We start from the raw sequence: 24,572 nt of genomic DNA on the forward strand, positions 1-24,572 counted from the left end.
ATCTTTGATTTATACTAAATATAACAAATTTCCCTAAGCTCCTCCAGTATATGTAGAAGCATATTTGAGTTAAACTCTAGTTACATCAATATTAAAAGCACTTTAATAGTACTATTTCCCTACATACTCTCTGGCAAGGTAATATTCATAAAAAATGAAAACTTCACAGAGTTTAAACTGCCCAAAAGGAGCTCATCAACTAAAGAGCATAACATTGACATTAATTTTTTAAAAAACACAACAGATGTCATATATATGACAAAATACAACCCACAGAACTTTATTAGGTTAGATAGAATTAATATCATATGCCAGTCAGGAATAAATGGGAGAGCAAGAATTACTAACAAGTTAAATCTTTATGATAAGGATTTAGGACTGAGTATATCAAAAAAGGACAGGGATAGCTTTTAAATTTTTCTAACTCTTAAAAAAAGCTGGTACATTCGGAGTCTTCTTTTTTTTGTGAGGGAGATCAGCCCTGAGCTAACGTCCATGCTAATCCTCCTCTTTTAGCTGAGGAAGACCGGCTCTGAGCTAACGTCTATTGCCAATCCTCCTCCTTTTTTTTCCCCCAAAGCCCAAGTAGATAGTTGTATGTCATAGTTGCACATCCTGTTAGTTGCTGTATGTGGGAAGTGGCCTCAGCATGGCCGGAGAAGCAGCACGCGCGGTGTGCGCCTGGGATCTGAACCCGGGCTGCCAGTAGCGGAGCGCACACACTTAACCACCAAGCCATGGGGCCGGCCCCGGAGTCTTCTTACATAAATTGTTGGTTATAATTTCACAGCATTACATACTGTAATCTCCAGGATTAAAGAATGTTTTAAATGGTATACCCATACAGTGAACTAGACAACAATTACTGCATGTTTCAGAATTCTAATAAATGACAACAGAAAATGTTCACCAAATAATGATACATGATAAAAATTAGGCTACTAAATCATATATATATATAGTATGATGCTATTTTTTTTTTTTTAAAAAGTGAATATGTGTGTTACATACATTTGTGTGCATTCTCTCACACCGCCCCCCGCAAATGTTACCTCTGGGTAGTGGTTTTACTGGCAGGTAATTTTCTTCTTTATATTGTTATTCATTTTCCATTTAAAACATAATGAATATGTATTACTTTTCTTTTAAAAAATTACAAAAGTAATAAATTCTCAGAATAAAAATTCAAACTAGTTAGAATATATTGCTATTAGAATAAGCACTTATTTCAATTCTGTTGAAGGATATTTAAAAATCTATCAGTATAAAAGAAGGTACCTTTCTTTTTACCTTGTCAAAGACATTTATACAGTGAAAATAGCAATGATACAATAAATACAGTAATGATATAAAATTATATAAAAAATATAGTAAAGGATAATCACATACCCTGCTGGTACTCAAACTTGGTAGTCTTTTTTAGAAAGCAAGATGTGTTTAAACATTTCCACCTTACTCATTCTAAGAAAATAATTTAACATAAAAAAAGCTGAGTGTGAAAGATGTTTCTTGCAGGACTGCAACAGCAATAAATTGAAAATCGTCTACATGTCAAAAAATAGGTAAATGAATAAAAAATATACAATCATTAAAAATGAAAATAGTAAAGATTATGCAGACTTCTGCTTGAACAAGACAAATTAAACACAACAATTTACCTTCAATCCCTCCTGAAATCTCAACAAAATGAGACTAAGAGGATTGAAAAAAACCCTACAAAGACAAAAAGAACTGGAGAAGGAACAACAGCAGATCTGGAGTTCAAAACATTTTAGAAGCTGTAAAGCAGACTGATGTGACCTGAGAAAGCTGAAAGCCACATCTGGCACTGGAGGGGATAGAGGAGAAAAGTCACAAAGCAAGTCATTTTGCTCTGTAGAGCCCCAGAAAGCTCAGGAATGAAAAGTGCTAGATGCCCTTGAAGATGGGAGTGCAGGTGGGGTCAAAGCAGGAGAATTAGCTCAAAGCCCATAGTTAAGGACTCCCAGATTCCTGGCCCAACCTAGTACAGTTAGGCCACTACCTCTCCCCAGTGTGGCAGAAGACTAGATTGGGTCTTTCTGAGTGAACCAGAGGGACTTTAGATTTGAGGCACCAGGCAGAGCTGAGGGAGGTGAAGGAGGTTAATAAAAACAGGTGAAGTAAGTAAAAGCCTACATGTTACAACAAGGGAAAAACCTGTTACCTTCCCCACTCAGCTCTGAGAACACTGGCAGTCAGGCTTATGCTTCCCAGGCTAGAAACTAGAGATACCTCCTGGGGAAACTAAGCAGCCTAAAAGAAAAGAATCACAGACACTGATCAACCATGGACTCTAATGGAATAGTTGAGTTCCCTTATGATCATCAATGTCATACTTAAGAAAGCTCCAAGCCCCACCTCCCCAGAAAGCGCTCCAATGAGTTCTTTGTGCCTCACTCTTGAAAATGAACACCAACCAAAGATCACTCAAGGAAAACCAATAACTGGAAAGAGAATAAAATAAACAAATATTAAAAGGTACTCAAAAGAAGCAGAGATAATGCAGGGGGAAAAAACCTTCAAAATAACTAAAATGAATTAGTCTACATCCACGAAACAAGAAGATACTATAAAAAAAGAACATTCAGAGAATGAAAAGGAGCTTATGGAAACTACAAATGATAGCAGAAATAAAAAGTATACTATAAAGGTTGGAAGATAAAATTGCAGAAATCTCCCAAAAAGTGGAAATGAAAGACAGAAAGGCAGAAAAGGGAATGGAAAAAGATAAAAAACATTAAGAGGATCAGGCCAGGAGGGCCAATATCCAAATAACAGCACATTTCAGAAAAAGCGAACAGAGACAATGGAAGAAAGAAAATTAAATTTAAAAAAATGAAAGAAAATTCCCCATAACTTGAAGGAAATGACTCCACAGATTAAAAGGGCCTATATGCATTCAAATCAATGAAGAACAGAAGGCCTATACCAGGCATATCCTTATGAAATTTTAGAACATTGGAGATCTTAAAAGCTTCCAAAGAGAAAAAGAGATCAGGTACAAAAGATCAGAAATCCAGATGGTAGATATTATTCTAATTTAATCTAAATTATTCTAGATATTATTCTCAACAACAACATTTGAAGCTAGAAGACAATGCAGTAATGACTTCAAAATTTAACATCCAACTAAATTAGCAATCAAGTATTAGGGGAGAATACAGAAATTTTCAGATAGGCAGGGCATCAAAAAATATATCTCCCATGTACTCTTTCTCACTGAGCTACTGGAAGATATGCTCCACTATAACAAGGAAATAAACCAAGAAAAAAGTTATTGAAGCCAGAAATCCAACTCCTGAGAGAGGTCAACGTTAATTCCCAAGATGATGGTGAAGTAAAATCCCAGGATGACAGACTAGAAACCAGCAATCAGTTTAGACTGGAACATCAAGATGGAAAGCTCTAGCAAGAAGTAAAAAAAAAATCAAATGGATCAATTACCTGATATGTTGGAAATATTGAGAGATTTTAGATTTTTCGCTTTTGTAGAAGAGGTTGGAGAAGAATTAAAATAGACACAAAACAAAAATACAGCAATTATTAACTTCAGGGACAACAAAATCCATACACAAAAGGAAACTTAATTATAGTATATATATGGCCTAGCTGCAATTCTGTACATAGTGATAATATTAACGTTGAACAATTATTTGACCAAAACTCATGTTTTAACTACATTGGAAGAATTGTGGCTGTGGTAGATATGACATTAATAGGTAATATACAAAACAATATGCAATAATAAAAATAATCTTATTTGTTTGGCAATCTTAAGATAAATGACTGAAGAAATAGCTGAAAGAGAAAGTGGTTACCTCTGAGGAGTACAAACTAGGGTTGGGAAGGAATGGGACATAAGACTTATAAAATTATTTAACTTTTTAAACTATGTTTTACTGTGATTAAAATGAAAATTTACTTTTAAAAGATTTGGTAGCAATATTAAAAATGCTTATAAGATCTGGTCATGTAAAAAATTAGGAAACTATATTACAATTATGTAAAAACACTGGAACTAAATGTAAAATGGATATTAGTTAGGGCACTGGGCTTCCAGAGTGTTTGCTCCCTTTTATTTTCCACACTTCCTGTTAGTCATTTAATGAAAGTGTTAAAAAATTAAACTTTCAATAAAAACAGAGAATACCTAAGCCATTATTAGCAAACCTAAAAACATTTTTTAAAAACAACACTAGAAACATGTCAATGATAACTTAAAATCCTAGGTATCCCTCATAGGATATGGTGCCCACGGGCAAACCAAAAACAAATGAGAAGCTCTATACTTGAACATCTTTATGCAGATAAAATGGGGTTAATCTAATTATAAGGGCAGCAATGATAACAAAAGAGAAGTCATGGACCAGAATAAAAAGGTTAAAACAAATACCCAAGGTCATCGGAAAGGAAGCTGGAAACCATCCCCACCTCTATGATGGAACATTATAAGAGAACTGCTTGTCTATGAGCACCAGGTGTCTTTATTTAACAGCTTTTCCCTCTTTTTTTTAACAGCTTCTGCCTCTCCAGACCTGTGCCTATTTGCCACTCTCCAACCACACTGTTCACATAGAAAAAAACAGTGGTCAAGGACAACTGCTCTAATTCTCAGTACTGTGAAGTCTATCAAAATATTAAAATTTTGCACTGTAGATTCAGTACCTTGGTAAAAGATATTTCCCTTAATTTGTATACCAATAAAATCTCATTTTGCATATAATTGCAAAAACAGCCATGCAATAAATCTTATATTAATCAGCTGGGCATTCTCGTATTTTGGAAAACAGAGTAACATCTGTTTCTATTGGGAGGAAAAGAAATCCAACACCCACGGCAGGATAAAATTAAAATAATTTTCATATCCTCTTCATACATTTTCACAAGACATTAATATGCTCAGAAAACACTGCAGAGGAATGCTTGGGAGATGGAGAAAAATCTTACCAGATTATTTGTTACACAAAACTGTCCTTAGTTAAGATCCATCCTACAAGAACAGATTGTAAGGATTTAAAATATAATCATATGAAGAACAAGAACACATGGTTCTTAAATTAGTCATAAATGAAACTCAAATAATTTTCATCTATTGTTTTCCTTATTCCTATTCAGCAACACCCACTCCAGCTTTTTAAAGTTGGTCAAATGTTTTCTGTTTGGATACACTAAGATCAAAAGAGGAATATGTCTAATTTCAATCTTAGTCATGGATTGGCTTAGGGAGTTAATGCATATCTAATATTATTTATTTTCCATAGCTAAACTGCCAGAGGTAAAAGGATCTGTTCTCTTAAAAAATTAAGCTCAAAGTCACTCAACTAAGGAATAACCCCACATAAACGATTATTTTTAAAGTATTATTAATATTCAGAAAACATTTGCAGATTAAAAGCAAGCACACTTGCTGTGTTGAGTGCACTTAAACTGTGGTATTAAAATATGAAAGGTAGCACACGTGTGGTGACAGATACAAGCTAGACTGTTGGTGGTGAACATGCTACAGTCTACACAGAAACTGAAATATAGTCATGTATTGCTGAAATTTACACAATGTTGTAAAGCAATATGACCCCAATAAAATAATTTTTAAAAATATGAAAGGTAGGGGCCGGCCCAGTGGCGCAAGCGGTTAAGTGCTTGCGCTCTGCTGCGGCGGCCCAGGGTTCGCCGGTTCAGATCCTGGGTGTGCACTGACGCACTGCTTGGCAAGCCATGCTGTGGCGGCGTCCCATATAAAGTAGAGGAAGATGGGCGTGGTTGTTAGGCTGGGGCCAGTCTTCCTCAGCAAAAAGAGGAGGATTGGCAGATATTAGCTCAGGGCCGATCTTCCTCACCAAAAATAAATAAATAAATAAATAAATAAATAATAACAAACAAAAAAATATGAAAGGTAGTAACAACACTGTATAATTATTTACTATTTCAGAGAGCTCTGCTTAATAATACTAGGAATACAATTAACCTCTGCTCTATATATGAAGATTATTTACAGTTTGGATCTTGTGAAATTTTGTCATTTTTCTCTAATAAAAGAGTTTCTCAGGCTGGCCCCGTGGCTTAGTGGTTGGGTGCGCGCGCTCTGCTGCTGGCGGCCCGGGTTCAATCCCGGGCGCACACCGTCGCGCCGCTTCTCCGGCCATGCTGAGGCCGCGTCCCACATACAGCAACTAGAAGGATGTGCAACTATGACATACAACTATCTGCTGGGGCTTTGGGGGAAAAATAAATAAATAAAATTTAAAAAAAAGTTTCTTGAATTATAATACAGCAAATACAAATAACTATGTTTTAGTGAGTTATTTTTCTGTTTTGATTTTCTTAGTAGGCATTAAAATCTTTAAGTATAACATTAATCTATTATATATAAGTGATCTTTTGCTGGATCTAGACATTGAATAGGTAAATAATTGCATTTTAGGAAAACAGTCTGCCTAGAAACAATGGTTATACATTTAATGGGATTGTTTCTTTATTAAGACTTCTCAGAATTTATATTCTTTAACCAAGTATTCTCCAATCATGTCCTGCACTGACTCCTATCATGTAAAGAGCAGGCGACCTACTTTCAGAAAATCCTAGACAATATATTGTAGTAATTATCAGTACTAAAATATCCTCCTTAGAACATGACGCCCTAGGTACCTACCAAAATTGTAAGTCTTGTATGTCTTACAATATTACTGAGTATATTTTAAACCATGTGATACTACAATATAAGTTCTTAGCCGAAACACAAACTTGTGAACAAGATACATAAAATGAGTAAAAACTAAAAGGGAATACAAGATTTTTCTCTTCTGCACTGTTAATTGGATTCCTACAACTAATTCAGTGTTCTCATGTGGATTAATAAATTTATTGGCTAAAGCATGCTATTAGCTAAACTCTGGTCACTAATTTGGTCCCTTATGATTCAGTTAGCTTGGCATAGGGAACAACTGTTACACAAATGTATGCCCCTATTCACAAGGAAAGCTCAGTGAGTACATCTGGACGACCACTGGAATCCCAGCACCATACAGGAAAAACTTTCAAAGTGCATAGTGCTAGTCACAAACATCATTTTTATATACAAAAACCAACACAATTATTCCTGTGAAAAAAGATTTTGAGAAATTATTTTTTAAAGCACATCCTTTTATTTATTGCATACCTTTTCTATTTAAAATACACCTTTCTATTTATTTATTCTTTATATTAATACTTAACTTTATAAGCATCAAATAAGGCAAACTCAAAAATTTGATTAAAATATTGAAAAGGAAGTTATTGGTACAATGCTGTAATGAAGATAAGACAAGGAACTACGATATTACTTCTCAAAATAAACAGGACTTCAAAGCTCTATATAGGCAGAGCTCAACTTACAAAAAGGCAGAGTTCTAAAAGTCAATCTGTAAAAAGGTTATTAAAAACATAGAAAATAAATCCCCCCCCAAAGCAATGTCCTTTCTGGGGGTGATGGAAATGTTCTGTATTTTGGAGTCATGGTTACATGGAAATCTGTATTTGCCAAAACTTGTCAAACTGTACACTTCAAAGTTCCATTTATTGTTTGTATATAATATCTCAATAAATTTTGATTTTTAAAAAGATATCCTAAAAGGTGATTAGAGTATCATTCCACCAAAAAAAAATTAATACATATTTCTAGCTCAACACTGTAGCCCTGCACCATTTGAGCTACAGGTAATCACCATTTATATCAGTGTTTCTATGGGAAAATGAATTATGTGTTCTAAGCAGGTAATGGCATATATCCATTTTTTCCCTCTTCCAAAGCATTTCAAGGACTATGGTGGTTATTTCTGGGCACCTTAGCTTGTTAATTCTCTATCAGCATCACAAACAGTATTTCTCTACATCAACCATCCCTCAACTGTTCTAAATTGAAGGAAAGGGTAGATGCTATACAAGACTCTGAACATGTTCCTGCTCTTCATGTGTATAAGTCATACAACACTTGAACATTTCTATGTCAGGAAACGATAAAATGAACCACTCATCTACAAACTCAGATAAAAGCCAGCAAAATATAAAAATAGTCATAATGTTCTCCACTTTTTAGTTCATACAACACTACTCTGAACACTGTGAGATATGCAGTTATAATGATCTCTCCTCACAATATTTTTTTAAACATAGATAAGAAAACAACATAGAAAGACTAAATGACTTGACTAAAGTCACAAGTATAAGAGCTGGGGTTAAACTTCTCCTGATTCCCAATGCAGTGTTATTCCTACTATGACTTACATAGTGAGACTCATTTCTCATTTTTTTTTTTTTTTGTGAGGAAGATCAGCCCTGAGCTAACATCTGTGCTAATCCTCCTCTTTTTTTGCTGAGGAAGACCAGCTCTGAGCTAACATCTATTGCCAATCCTCCTCCTTTTTTTTTCCCCAAAGCCCCAGTAGATAGTTGTATGTCATAGTTGCACATGCTTCTAGTTGCTGTGTGTGGGACGCGGCCTCAGTATAGCAGGAGAAGCAGTGCGCCGGTGCGCGCCCGGGATCCGAACCCTGGGCCGCCAGCAGTGGAGCGCGCGCACTTAACCGCTAGGCCACGGGGCCAGCCCTCATTTCTCATTTTTATAAGATACATTTGGTAGTTATTTAATAATTAGCAAAGGACATTTTCACGTCAAACTCAGAACTGAGCAAATTTCTGAATATTGAGGGATGAGTTGTATTTTGGCTGTAGTGCCAAAAAGAATCACTGATTTTCTTTCAGAGTCATATAAATTTGAAAGAGATAGACTTCTTTAAATAACCTTACAAGTATAAATTATTGAGAAAATACATGACAAAGCTTTGCTTTCTTTTTTCTACTATCGTAGGCATAAAACCATGAATACTATATTTATATTCACAAATTTATAGAAAAGTTTCAAGTACAGTAACTTTTCAAGTACAAAGAACTTTTTTCCCCTTAATCTTTTGAGAGTAAGTTGCTATTTTGTGAGGAGTTACTTTGAAATTATATAAAACCCTGTTTCTCATTAGACTCTCGACTGATTGATTAATATTTGTGTAGACTTAGAGTTTTCTATTTTATTCAATGGGTTATAATCTGTTACAAACATTTGATGTTCAAATTGTCCCAGATGTAGCCAGTGGGAGTCCCTTCAAACTGGTTTATGTTTGTATGTGTGTGTGTTGCTTTTTTTAAAACATATCTCCATCATTCTTGGAGCAATTCCTTATTTTCTAGCACACTACTTTAGGGCTTATCTGTATTTTCTTTGCCCTACACTTGGGACCAATAATTTCTCCAAAGAGTCCTGATTCCTTTTAGTGGAGAATGGTATTTAGAAGTCAAAATCTGTGTATTAGGTGTACTCATTGCTATTGAGGTATGGATACTTCCAGGTCTTCTCAGTGTACAGAGGTAGGGAATATATGTGTGTATACATATAGACATACATACTTACATCTATATTTATTTCTCTATCTACCTATACATATTGAAAACCAATGATATCATACTAAACCTCCAATTCCACTCTACTCCAATTCCAATACTACAGGGTTCGTTCGGGTTTTCTCCTTTTCTGTATTTGTAAATCCCTTTTCTGACAATGAGAAGCTTCATTATCTTTAATATTTTTATTTATTTGATCAATCCTCCATATATAACATTCTCCCATCTCCAGCACCACCCTTCCCCCATGCATATGACTTTTTCACCCTAATTTGGCTTTGACAACTCCTTCTAGACCAACTCCCTGCCCCCACCAAGCTGGCATCTCCCTCATCCAGATCAAACCCTGATACCCCATTTGCTGCCCCTACCCAGTGGGGACACTCTCCTCATCTTGCTCAGACTGACACTCCATGCTGTCCTCATCTCTGCATAGATGCTCTTCTCATCCTGTTTAGGTTCTGACCCCCTGCAGTAGTCTGTCCCCCAGCACGGACTCTCTCTGTACCCTGCTCATCTTCTGATTCCCCATGCTAGGCTACTTCTTGCATGGATGCTCTTCTCACCTGGCTTAGGCTCTGACACTCCAGACTAGGCTGCTCCTCCTTCCTCATCTCATTCAGGTTTTGACACCCCTCTCTGGGTCACTGTTCCCCAACCTCCTCTCTCTCCAGCATGGATACCCATCTTGCTCTAGCCCACCTAATGACATTAGGACTGAAGGGGAAGGGAAGGTTTCACATGAATTTATAATAGTAGAATTAATTCACTTAATTTATGCTACAAACTCATTCCCAAATTGTAGAAATATTCAGGTGAAATATTCATTATGCTCTACACCTATTCTCAGCATGTGACGATCCACCTTAGACAAAAAAGGGAGGTGAAAATTAACGACGCTCAAGTTAGAGGTCCACAGGCTTGGACAAAACTCCCACAGTTTATAAGTGGGCTGGCAGGGTTATGGACCTGATTGCTAAAATAAAACTCACAATTTAGTAAAATCCCGCAAGGTATTCTTAAGAAGCTGTGCTTTATAATATTTAGTAGGCCACCAAAACTTTCACAATAAAGGGTAAATGATAAAATGAAATTAATTTAGATTTTGTTAAAAGCTGCTAAAAGTTATAAATAGAAACTGTAACTCACAACATTTATAACAGTCACACAAAATAAGTTAGGGCACTGCAGACATGCTACTTACTTACTTTATCTACACAATCATCAAAAAATGCCAGGCTTGCATCTTTATCACTGACAAAAGAACATTCCTCAATGAAGCGAATAAACATTTGTGTTTTGGTCATCATGTTATAGAATTTTTGATGTGACCGGTCCCGGCTTCTTAAGAAAGCTGTTCAACATAAATTTATAATATCAGAATATATAATATCATTTATAGATACACAGAATATTTGAGCTAGAAGGATCAACAATGTCATCTACACCCCCCTATACCCCATCATTTTGCAGAAAAAGAACTAAGACCCCTGTGAGGGGAAGTGTCCTGACAAAGATAGCAATAGGAAAGGAACTTGAACTCAGATCTTTCAAATCCTCATCCAGAATTGTCTCTGTTGTCCTCTCACTACCTTGAAGATTACACATAAACTAGTAAATTTTAAAGCATTTTAAAAATTGTTATTTTCCCTCCAAATGTGTTACACACTATGTGCACGTGGCACACTCTCTCTCTCCATATATATATGTGGCTTTTTCAAAGCAGCAGTTACAGCCCCTCTAGTATTCATTTATGTTTGTGTCTTACTTATTGAAACAGAGTAAAAGTTTATTTCCTGATTTCATGCTCCACCTTGCTCACTATGCTTAGTTACATTATACTTGGGCCTTCTTTTGGGCCCATGAACTCAAACCCTTTCCAGCCTCAGGGACTTTGCACAAACTGTTCTCTCTGACTAAAACACTCTTCTACTTTCCCTTTGCCTGGCTAATTTCTACTCATCCTTTAGATCATGGCTCAGATGTGAACTCTTCAGAAGGGCCTTCTGTGATCTAAAGTGTTCATTCATATTATTTTCAAATTGCTTATCTTCTTGACCATAGGCTCCACGGGAGAAGCGACCATGTATCTTTTGCATACCACTATATACCCAATGCCTAGTATTTGGAGGCACTCAATATATGCTTATTAAGTGAATTTTTCTTTCAAATGTTAAATATTGCAAAAGAAAGTAAATATGTAGTGTGACACAAATTGCACTCCAGGGCTTCCCGACCTTTTTTACTTCGTGGCACAGACAGAAAATGATATTTGTAAAGCATACTGGAGTAAAACAAATGAGGCTGCTCAAGCCTGGAGATGACTATTTCAAGGGTTCCTTGCATCCCCAACATTGCCTGGCTGCCCTGAAGGCTAAAAGCATCACTATCTCAACACACCTGTGACACAACAGAGTGCTGTAGTACATGGTTAGGAACTTTGTACTTTTCTGTAGTTGCTTCTGCATATTTTGCTAATGGGATTATATCTAATGTGCCTGAGAAATAACTAGTCCCATGGAAATGGTTTACCAACAGAGTTGATATTCAGAGTTGATACTCCTGAAATAGGTACACATGTTGATAAATATAAGCTATTAACCCAGAAAGCAACCGAATCATCACAAGACTAAGCTTAATAATATGAAAGCTGTAAAACTAGGCAATCACTCACCTTGCAGGGCAAAAAGAGAGGTTGCATCTGTGGCTGTCTCAGATGGGGCCTGTGTTATTGGTCTTAAGTACGATCTATAACCTTTTAAAATAGAGGCCATGAAACACAAAAATGCCTCTTGGATTTCCAAATCTATCATGTGCAACCTCTTTCCAGAATTAAAATCATAGTCATTCATTGCTAAGTCCATTAGTCCATCTTCTCTTGGTCTCTGCTGCACTGTGAAGAAATACAGTGTTAGTGATTTCTCCAAGCTATCAAAACTCAAGTTCATTAAGAAATCAACATAAATTTGTTGTATCTGTTAAGTCAAGTCATTGTGCTGTACACCTTAAACTTACACAGTCCCGTATGTCAATTACATCTCAATAAAATCGAAAGAAAAAAATAATTTTGTTGTGTTTTCAAAAGAGCTCAGGCTACCTCAGTTCTTTGTTCATCTAACTTCATAATATGTATACCCTAGGAAAGCTTGCCATATCATTTTTTAGGCTCTGCTGAATACATTTCACCAAAATTAAACATAAAATTGTCCCTGTTTATCTGACTACCATCAGAAAAAATGTTCATGTTCTGAAATAACTATATATAAACTAATAAATGAAGATCATAACAACCATATAAACTGGACACAGGATAAATGCAGTAGTCTCTCCTTCTCTCTTTTGTTTTTTTAAATATAAGTGCCTACAGGAAGAACACAGAGGGATTAAAACATGAAAAATAACTCTTTCTCTTCCTGAACAATTCAATGCTAAAGCCATTAGGCAGTAAAAGAGTAAATTTACAGTAGAGAAGCCTAGTAGACAGCACCCTAATAAAGTGATCAAAATAAACATCTTCATCAATAATGGGACAAACTGAAATAGTGTGTGATCTGATAAGGATGCTATGAAAGGAATGCAGCCTCACTTCTGTGACGTGCCAAATATGCACGACGTGTATTTATCATGAGGACACTCAGACAAACCCACGTCATGCACCATTCTACAAAAGTAAGTACAATCTGCAAAAATGTCAAGAAAATGAAGAAAAAAAATCAAGGAACTGTTTAGAGAAGAGTAAAGAGACTTGAAACTAAATACCACACCTAATTTGGAAATAGATGCTTTTGCTATAAAGAACATTATTAAGGTAATCGGTAAAACAAGAACCTGGTCTGAGGATAAGGATGGCAGTAATACTCAACTTTAACTTCCTGATTTTCATAGTCATACTGTAGTGATGTAGGAGAACGTACTTATTGGTAGGAAATACATTCCATTCAGAGGTGATGGAGTATCTGTTCTCAAAGGGTGAGGGAAAAGTTTGTGATTGCTTCAAAATTTAAAAACTTTTTAAAATATGAGGAATAATTAATCATCTTAGAGAGGTTCTTATGGAGTTCTTATTGTCTAAAAAAGAAAAGTACTAGAAAGAACACAGGCATTAGAACAGAAGGCCTAGGTTTTAATTCTATCTTCACCCTTGTTAACTGCAGGATCTCTGACAAGCTACTTTACCTCCCTCAATGTTATTATCTTCATAATTGTAAAGATAAAAAAATGTGTGTGAAAGTGCTTTGAAGCTGTAAAGTGTTATACAACCCTTAACTATCAGTATTGTTTAAAAGTCTGTAGTTTTAAGCTTTAAGATTCTGCCCTTCAGTAGAGCTGGATGGGTTATTTCACTGATTTTAAGAATATTTAAATATTGCTACAAAAGCTGCTGCACTTCTCAGCTATTCAAAAGAAGCGTATGCACTTTTAGAAAGCAATTAACTAAGTAGCTTAAATAAACTTCCGTACATAATTTATTTGTTCCATAAGATAAAATTTTGTTCTATTTGACGTCATTTTTTTATATCCCCATATTTATGAGCCACTTCTGAATTATTTACTCATTGTGAAGTATACTTTGTAAACACTGTCTTTTTCCATATCTTTTTCCAACTATACTATAGGCATCTTGAACCCTCAAGGATATAGGCCACCTCCTGTGTTTATATGCACCTAATACATAAATGAGAACCTCAATTACTGCTACACCATTACTGACCATTTTTCATACAATAAGTATTAAATTATGGACCCTGAATGGACCGTTGTTATAAAATACCAAGAGGATTAGATAAATGAATGTTTAATTCTTCTTATCTATAATTCTGGATCACTGCCAAGATATATTCTTTTATAAGCTTTTTACTGAAATATTCCATATCCTAATCAATTTTCATTTTGATTAATTTCCTAATGTTTTTGGCAAGCTTCTATTTTCAAATTATTTGAAGTAAGCACAGCATTAAGATCCACTGAAGGTGAAAAGCATAAGACCTAGCTCTCACCCTGCTGAAATCATCAACATTTTCTAATGTAATTTAAACCATCTGTCTTAGATTTTCAAAACTAACTTTCTATTCTTCATATGAAGAAAATATACAAGTGGAAACTCTTATTTTTTCATGACATTTCAGTAATGGCAAAATTAAAGAAAATAATGAATTAAAAAAAAATAAAGAAATAACTACCTTAAACTCTTTTTGAATTTTATTATTCTAAAATGGTTCTATGAAAATGTGACAGATGTAAAATATAAATTTTATAAATCTTCCATTCAATTTCTAACAAATTTTGCTTTAATGTTCATTTGCCTTTAAGATTGTAAAAACTTTCATTTAGATAAAATAAACACTATCATTTTACAAATAAGGCAAAATAATTGGAGTCCTTTACTCAGATTACTTCTTTTAATTAAGTTATACACTTACATTTTGCCAATTGCTGGTGCAAATTATTCAGTGTGTTCATCAGATTTTTACATGGTTTCTTTGGAAGTATCTTCCAGGCTACATTTTTCTTGTCACCAGTTCTGAGATTAAATGACAACAATAATATATTTGTTAAATGGATTTGGGAGGAGGGGTAATATACCTGTTACATATAAAAAAGGGAAAAGAGAAAACACACTGAACAAAAAACACAAAATATTCTAGTTAGAAGAAAAATCTCAGGGGTAAATTGGTATGTTTAATATTTAAAAATTAATTTAGATGAGAGTAAAATCTTGTATTAAATATAGCTCAAAAATTTATAATTATATTGGTACTGAGTAAATTCTATTTGCATTGGAATCCTGCTAATCACTACAAAATTTAATGTGGTAATCATTACTCTTAAACCCCATTTAAGAGTCATTAGACACCAAAATATTGGGAAAATCCTACTCTGAGGAGATTTGTAGAAAACTACAGAAGCATTGTAGAAAATTTTCAATGAACTTATGATCCATAAAGCTTATCAAAATACTTTGGTGTCTTTAAATATTTAGTTTCTTAGTGTCCTAAAAGTATAAGTAAAATTTATTTTTGTTTTTTCAGAAAAAAATACTACATTCCAAAATACTCTTATAACAAAAAAAGAGGATATCTGCTTCAAAGTGGTATCTTCGTTTCCACAACGAACTCCTATAATCTCCTTTATTACAAGTATTACAACGCAGTTGCTCTTTAAACTATATATGGGGTAGGAGAAGAAAAGAGCATGGTGATAAAACACCATAAAGCTTTTGGACTTAACTATAGCTTTGTTGATTCCATTCTTTATTTATTAAATCTTTTTTCTATTTCAAAAGCAATCAATACTCATTTTTGAAAACTTGAAAAATGTGGAGAAGAAGGAGAAGAAAAGTAAATCACTCACATTCTAACCATCAACAACAACAACATAGCACAGATGTGCAGTGGAACTTGCTGAACATTTTTTTTTATGTTTCCTAAACTTCCCACAGAATAAAAAGGGCAAATATAACTTTGAAAACTAAACAAAGAAAAAAGAGTGGACAGGAAAGCATAAGCTGACAAAGAACAACTGCCTTGGAATTTACCCTACCTTTCCACAAAGGAGACTAAAAATTTAGATAGGGCAGGGTCAAATTGCAGATGTCCTGCTGTGAAGGTTTTATTTCATTTATAACGTGACCAGGAGCATGGAATCCTGTATTACAGTGAGAACACAATGTAGACCCACTTTTTATGTTATTTTCTTGATAAAACTTCGCAACACAGCACTCTCACTGTGCCTCATCATTCACTGTGTGCCTGACTGCCTTGCTAGCCTAGATTATGAGCAACTTAAGAGAAAGGAGTATAATTGGTTTGCCATTTTTCTTTTTCTGGTGAGGAAGATTGGCCCTGAGCCAACATCTGTTCCTAATCCTCCTCTTTTTGCTTGAGGAAGATTGTCCCTGAGCTAACATCTGTGCCAATCTTTCTCTATTTTGTATGTGGGATGCCACCACAGCATGGCTTGATGAGCAGTGTGTAGGTCCACACCCAGGATCCGAACCCACAAACCCTGGGCGACCGAAGTGGAGCATGTGAACTTAACCACTACACCATCGGGCCGGCCCCTTGGTTTGCCTTTTTATTCCCAGTTCCTGGGCAAGAAAGAAGTCTTGAGATATGTCTGTAGCATAAATGAATGAACAATATTTTGGTATCATTTCATTACATCTAATTATTGTTATTTACTCACATAATTTCCTCCACTTGCCCTTGATATCCTTACTCTAAAACCTGGCTGGGTAGCAGTTTTATCTAGTACCTGACTTTGGATCTATGATAGCCTTCTGCATTTTTACTCATGGTGACTTCCACTTACAAGATTACTACTACATAAATAGTTAGCCAATAATTAGTGGCAGAAGTATTAGTTCTCGAGTCAGACAGTGATGGTTTCAAAATCCAGTTCTGGCCTATGTGCCTTTTGATAAATCACTTAAAAATCTAAGCTTTGGTTTCCTCATCTGTCAGAGGGATTAATAAAAACTACCTCAGAAGAATGGCTATAATCACCAAGACAAAAAATAACAAATGTTGGAGAGGATGTGGAGAAAAGGGAAGCCTCGTTCACTGCTGGTGGGAATGCAAACCAGTGCAGCCTCTATGGAAAACAGTATGGAGATTCCTCAAAAAATTAAAAATAGAAATATCTTATGATCCAGTCATCCCACTTCTGAGTATTTATCCAAAGAACTTGAAATCAACAATCCAAAGAGGCTTATGCACCCCTATGTTCATTGCAGCATTATTCACTATATCCAATAAATGGAAGCAACCCAACTGTCCATCAACAGATGATTGGATAAAGAAGATGTGGTATATATATACAACAGAATACTACTCAGCCATAAAAAAAGACAAAATCGTCCCATTTGCAACAACATGGATGGACCTGGAGGGTATTATGTTAAGTGAAATAAGCCAGACAGAGAAAGACAAATACTGTATGACTTCACTCATACGTGGAATATAAACTAACACAAGGACAGAGAGAACAGTTTAGTGGTTACCAGGAGGAAGGGAGTTTGGGGGTGGGCACAAGGGGTGAAGGGGCGCATTTATATGGTGACTGACAAATAATAACGTACAACTGGAATCTTATAATGCTATAAACAATTATGACATCAATAAAAAAAATCTAGACTATTGGTGGTGAACACAATGCAGTCTATACAGAAGCTGAAATAGAAAAATTTATACCTGAAATTTACATGATATTGTAAACCAATATGACCTCAATAAAGTAATTTAGAAAAAAACTACCTCACAAAATACAGAGAATAATATGAGATAATTTAGGCTATGCATACAGCTTTATGCCTAGCACATATCAGACATTAATTTTCCTTTCTTCAGAAATTTCTTGACATTCATAACATACTCTGTATTATACTCATCTAAGACTCAGAGAAGGAAAAGGAAACCAAAAATGCCATACTCAGCATTTGTTTTTGTTTTCAAATTTCAGGGTGAGGCACCAGAAATTCTGGATGAAGGAAAATACAAAGCTGTTAGTTGACTAGTTTAGTCCTCCCACAGGTTTGGAAGGGTGATAATATCAATAAGGACGACTACTGATGAGTACAAACAACTCATATTTCTTTGATTCTTTAACTCATTTGTGATCAAAACAGAAACACGAAATAATAATAAGAAAAAAATCCTTATAACAAATTGAGGGAAAGTATAAAAGGAGGGAAAATGTAATTTATTTCTATAATTAAGACAGTATTTACTCACCACTCTTAATTTCAATTTTTAAAAACATTATGTAACATTAACAACTGGCAAAGAAAAAAGATACCACTTTAATATTTAAAGAATTAAATACTCTTGGTAAAGAATCTTTGCCTCTATCGATCCTATATATAAAATGGCTTTTATGCACAAAGCACATCCCATATCTTCTTGGTAAGGCTTTCTCTAAATAAAAGCTTTTTGACAGAATGCATGCTTTATAACAGAAAATTATTTTTTTTCTAAACTTTCTAAAGCTTTAGGCAATTGAGGTTTTTACATATGACAGGACTAGAATTAATGTAAGATTTCAGAATTAAATCAAAAAGCTTTAATATGAAATATGCTTATTAAAAAATGGAGAAAAACCTATTTCACACATGTATATTTAAGCTGTAAAAGGTATACTAGCTTTTGGACTTCACTGATAGACTAACTTATAGTTATTTTAAGTATGTCCTGTGGAGGCACTGTGGTCATTGCATCAATTTTCTCTTCCCTGAATAGCTTAATTTTGATTAAACTGAAAATAATGGATACAAGAGAAACACTGAATTATAAAAAAAGCTATAAAACATATAGCTCCAGTAGCTACAACTTAAATATTATTCCAATAAAAAGAGAGGGAAACTTATAAAATCCTTACATTCCTTGAGTATAAAAGTGATAAAATTATATATAATTCAAAAGTTATTTAAAAAACTTAAAACATTATATTAATTTTGCTATGAAGTATTATTATTCTAATAGTATTACATAAGACTAGAAATAAGATTGAAATATTAATCAGGAATAGTATTTCAATTCAATTTGTGATTTCACCCATTCTCATCTAACTAAAGGGAAATAAACTTTTGCTATTTCTAACCTCAATTTCCCTTCTGCTGAATTTCTAAGTAAGCATAAGATTAGAATGTTTCTCAAATATTTAAAGATCCAAGGATTAAACGTATATTTTCTTTCCAATAAAACCTTCTCTAATATCCTAAATCTATCCCACTGAAGTATATAGTAAGAGCTGATTCAAAGATGGTAATAACACCAAATACAAAAACTGTATAGCTCAAAAGAACTCTAATTAGCACTCAAAAAATATACAATTACATACATACACTATGAAGTTGTAAATTATTGGGTGTAGAATCACTAAAACGTACTTACTGAGAAATGGTGTTGGTATCTAGGTCAACACAACTAACGTCTGGAGGAGGGTCATAGAGATCAAAGTATCTTGAATCAATTCCTACTATGAATGGACATGGTGCACTCAAGACATCTGCTAATGCCAGCGGGCATAGCGGAACATAGGGGCATGGCCAGTGGAAAGGGAAAATCATCTTGAATAAACAAAAGATGGGAGAATATTTAGCTGTTTGACATTGAAGCATAATTTATCAGCACACACAAAAAATTGTCCTTTAAATATTTATATATTTAAATTAAAGTCTGACACTTGATAATGCATTAAATAATTATTATGCGTGTTAATGGTCGGAAAATTAAAATTATTCATAACATAAAAATTGATTACTCTCTGAATTTAGTTAAGCATTAAAATAGCTTTAAATTATATGAATAAATTAAGCTTAAAATGAAAGTGACTGCCAATAAGAAACTGTGATACTCACAGACACTAATGCTTCTGTCACACTAGTAAGCACGGAAGGCCGCAAGGAATGGATGAGAATCTTATGTTCTGTTACTGCAAACACCAGTAGTGTCACAGCATTTTCAGGGCCTAAATTCTGAAGTAGTGTTGAAAACTTGCCACCACTGTCAATCCAAACAAAAATATGTAATTAAAAAAATAAAGATACAAATACCTAATTATCCAAAATAATGGAAAAAAGTTCGTGATTAGGGTAGGATTTGTATTATATATTCAAATTTAGATGTGATAGCTGTTCTTACATAGGGAAAATACTGCATCAGAAACATACTATGAAAACAATGAAGTTTTATGAGGTTTCAAAATCATTTGATTCTTCTGTATTGTATTCAATATGGAAAATGAAAAATCATCTGCTTCATTTTATATAAAAAGATCTGCCATGTAGATAATGTCCAAATAAAGAATTCAATTTACAATAAGCATACTTTGGTTGAAAGCAAATCCTTTAATGGAAATTTTTTTAACATAACATCTTCCACTGTAATTATCAGAAAAATTATGTGACTTACAGGCCCACCTCCCTTAAGGTAAATATACATGTTAAAATTTGGATTTACAAATAGACAGATTATCTTTACTACTGTAATGATACTAGTGATTTGAAATCAAGAGCTAACAACTGATGATATACAAAGCAAATTAATAACCAAAACTTAGACATTCTATATGGTAACAAAATACTGGGTTGACAATGTAAATCAGCAAGCCAACCAGTATTTTGTCTATATAATGCTAAACAATTAGCTTCACTGAATTAACTTGTTTTTTTTAAGGAAGATTCGCCCTCAACTAACATCTTGCCAATCCTCTTTTTTTTTTGCTTGAAGAAAATTAGCCCTGAGCTAACATTCGTGCCAATGTTCCTCCACTTTGCATGTGGGTTGCTGCCAGAGCATGGCTGATGAGTGGTATAGGGTCCGCACCCAGGATCCAAACCCGGGCTGCGGAAGCAGAGTGCACCAAACTTAACCACTATGCCACGGGGCCAGCCCCAGAATTAACTTTTTCAAAGTAAAGCAAAACTAATAACAAAAGTCTCTTAGAGAAATGAAAACATATATCCACAAAAAACTTGTGCGTGTTCATAGCAGTATTATTAACGGTAGCCCAAAACTAGAAACAACCCAAATGTCCATCAACTGATGAATGGATAAATAAAATGTGGTATATACATATACTGGAATATTTGTTGGAAACAAAAAGGAAGGAAGTACTGATACACACTACTACATGGATGAACCTTGGAAACATTAAGCAAAGCGAAAAAAGCCAAACACAAAAGGCCACATATTACATGATTCTATTTATATGAAATGTTCAGACTAGACAAATCTGTAGAGACAGAAAGTAGATTAATGCCTGCCTAGGGTTGAGGAGGTGTGTGTGTGTTCGTCTGTGTGTAGAGGGATGAGAGAAATGAGTGTAACTGCTAAAGGGTACAGGGTTTCTTTTTAGAGAAATGAAAATGTTCTAAAATTGATTAGAGTGATAGTTGCAGAACTCTGTGAATATAACAGTGAACTGTACAATTTAATTGGGCGAATTGTATGGTATGTGAATTATTTATCAATAAAACTGTTACCAAAAAATTTTTTTAAAAAAGGCCTCTTGGGTAATTTAGAATCATTTTTACATAGCTCAGTCAGTATTTGTAGTTTATCTTCAGCTGAAACAAAGGTTAAGAAAACACTGGTCACTGTGGGCTGAGACCTAGTGATGAAATAATCTGTAATTCTTACAAAATTAATGTCAAAGATGGCAGCTTGTCTCCCTTAGGTATGTGCTACAAAATAACTTAATTATATTGTGATGATTTCTCTGCTAGAAAAATTACACAGCTAATTAAATCGCAAGAAATGATACTTTAGAAAAAACATATTTCATAATTTCTGTGAACTTTTAAGGTGATGAAATATATTGTTCTATTCCATGGTTTAATATTTATAAGTATCTATTTGGGGGTTAAATTTAATTGCATTTGAATGTTCTTCAGAGTATATTTAGAGCTAAAAATAATTACTTTCACAATCTACATACATATATACCTATTTATGTAATAGTAAGTACTTGATAATAACGGGATACACAAAATACCAAACACTATTGTAAAAGTTTTTCTTTTTTCTTTCTTTAAGAACTTTAACCTAAACATTAAGTAAAAGGAATTTAGATAAGAAACACTTAAATGAGAATTATTTCCATCAAGATTTGAAATTTTACCAGGGAAAGAGAGAAAATATTTGAATGTTACTTTAGCTCACACTAGATTTAGAGAAACACAGAAAGGAAGTTTTACTTGCCTTAGTGGAAGAGGCGAAGAAACAGGCTGGCTGAGAATCAGATTATCATGTGGTGATAACTGAAAAAAGATTTAAAATAAAGTATTTTAAATATAAAGATGAACTTTCAAACACCACTTTTTGGTAAAAACATATAGACTAATGATGATGCCCATGAAGTTTCAATATACACATTCACCAGTATACAAACTGTTTATATCACTTAAGATCCTGAAAAATATGTTCTGACCACTGACCTCTTCTAACTACTCTCTCTTCTCACTCTGAATCCTATCTCTATACTTCTGTTCCTCAATGTTTTGCCGAGGTCATTTAACAATTTGTATTGCAAGACTAAATTATTCATTTAATACCATAAAACCAGGAATAGCAAACCTATGGCCTCCAGGGCAAATACACAGGCCACCTATTTTTATAAATAAAGTTTTATTGGAACACAGCTGTGCTCATCTGTTTACGTATTATCTATAGCTGCTTTTGTGCAATAACAGCAGAGCTGAATAGTTTCAACAGAGACGATAGTTTCGACTATCTAAATAAATCTAAAATATTTACTGTTTGGTCCTCAACAGAAAAAATTTGCCAACTTTGGCTATAAAACAAATCTTTTATGTGCATTCAGATTGAGTGTGCTATATATATTCGGACACTAAATACCAAGAGGTAAAACAGGGATGATAATGTGAATATGCAGACTGATTGTAAAGCTTATCAAAGTGATATTTTTCTAGACATTTTATCTGTATCAATATAATAATGTAATTATTTTTATCTACATTTTCAAATATACACAGATTTCCACAAATTTGTAAATATCTATTTGCCAAATGATTTCTAATTTTGAATGATACTTCAGTAAGGGATGTGGTAAATACAGGAAAGCACATATGGTGATAATACATGAAAATATTTTCTTTATATAAATCACTTCATGAATGATGATTAAATAAGCAGACAACTTACATATGAAGAGCACAAACAAAAAAGAAATGTAAACAAGAAGCGAGATACAGTCAACTTGGAAAAGAGATGGGGAAAATAATTTATGTTCATTTTCAACTTCCCCCTGCCACAAAGATGTGAGCATTCCTTCCTGTGATATGAAAACATGCAACTTCTCCTTATACTTATTCTAATAGACTTAGGGAATAAATGCCAAAGGCATAGACAAACCTTCAAACACCTAAAACAAACTTAGGGAAAGAAGTCCCTATCTGTATGTTCAAAATGTCTACTGCTGTCTACTTTTTAACTCTTCAATCCTTTATCTAAGGGGAAACATTAGATGTCTGCTGGGAGGCAATTAATAAAACAATAAGGGCTCAAACTCCAACATGAAATGGCGTCTAGTTCTCTTTTTATCTCATTTGATTTTTTCTCCATTTAAAATTGTTATTCTTACGTTACGTTTTGACAAAGCCAATAATCATTCAACAGAGCACTTATATTAAGAAAATCTTACCTGAACTAAAATCCGTGGTCTCTGAGGAGATGGAAAAGGAACTTTATGCATAAAATGAGAAATATGCCTTAAAAACAAACAAACAAAAATCCAATTGATTCCAAAGTGAATACCATATGCTATAAAGGTTCACATGTCACCACAAGTCCAAGTTGAGTCAAAAGCTTTGTGTACCCATAATTTCGAAATCCCTGCTGCTAGTAAACAAGTGAACAAGTGAACAAACAACCAAAAATCATTTGTCCCATTAAAGTTTCTTCTACCTAAATCCAGTAACTTTTCATATCAATAGTTTCTCACATTCAACAATGTTTATGCTATCAATGTCTCAAAAGCCATTTTAACTTTTACCTCTAAGTAGATAATATACTACATATCAGAGATGTGGACATTACCGAAGAAGCTAAATCTTACATTTGTAATATACCTTTTAGTCAATTGCTCATATTTGAAAAGTGAAACAACCATTTAGACTGCTCCAGAAAAATTAACTGTTTCTAAAAGATGAACAATATACTTTCTATTAACAATAGGTTAAAAATTCTATTATCGATTTTATGGATTTTTTCCCAGAAGAAAATGGACAAAAAGTTAGACTGATGAGTTGTTTCTTGAACACTATGGAAAAGAAAAAAAGGAACAGTGAAAACCCTTTTTTTAGGAATAAGTTATTTTATTTCTGCATTACTTTTCTTTTAAACATTATTTCAAAATCATGTCGGTTTCAGAATTAATTTCAACTGGACAGAGAACATTAGAAATTTATCAATTTTACAAACATGTTTTGACTGCTTGCTATGTATAAGAAAGACAGTGCCAGACACGATGGGAATTATAAAAAAGGCATATACTACAAGTTTCTAATACTGAGGCACTCACAGTCTAAGAAAAAAAGATAAGGGGAATGAGTTCCAGAGGACAAACATCTGCTTGAATTATCTGAAGTAGTTAGAACAGCAGAA

The 24,572-nt window shown here is 34.0% G+C and overlaps 1 protein-coding gene across 6 annotated transcripts in view; it reads right to left on the reverse strand.

The window, feature by feature from the left end:
* DENND4A (DENN domain containing 4A) overlaps window positions 1–24,572 on the reverse strand; it is a 127,022-nt gene that overhangs the window by 47,478 nt on the left and 54,972 nt on the right. For all 6 annotated transcript variants that reach the window (XM_087428545.1, XM_087428546.1, XM_087428542.1 and 3 more), the window contains 7 exons: window positions 23,611–23,677; window positions 22,149–22,207; window positions 19,805–19,949; window positions 19,338–19,513; window positions 14,868–14,968; window positions 12,122–12,340; window positions 10,656–10,801 (listed from right to left, as the gene is read on the reverse strand). In XM_087428545.1, coding sequence (XP_087284671.1) covers window positions 10,656–10,801; window positions 12,122–12,340; window positions 14,868–14,968; window positions 19,338–19,513; window positions 19,805–19,949; window positions 22,149–22,207; window positions 23,611–23,677 — 913 coding nt within the window. The remainder of the gene's footprint in view (window positions 1–10,655; window positions 10,802–12,121; window positions 12,341–14,867; window positions 14,969–19,337; window positions 19,514–19,804; window positions 19,950–22,148; window positions 22,208–23,610; window positions 23,678–24,572) is intronic.

This window comes from Ceratotherium simum, chromosome 3 (genome assembly GCF_057802395.1).
Source record: "Ceratotherium simum simum isolate JZ-2026a chromosome 3, ASM5780239v1, whole genome shotgun sequence".
Classification (NCBI taxonomy): Eukaryota; Metazoa; Chordata; class Mammalia; order Perissodactyla; family Rhinocerotidae; genus Ceratotherium; species Ceratotherium simum.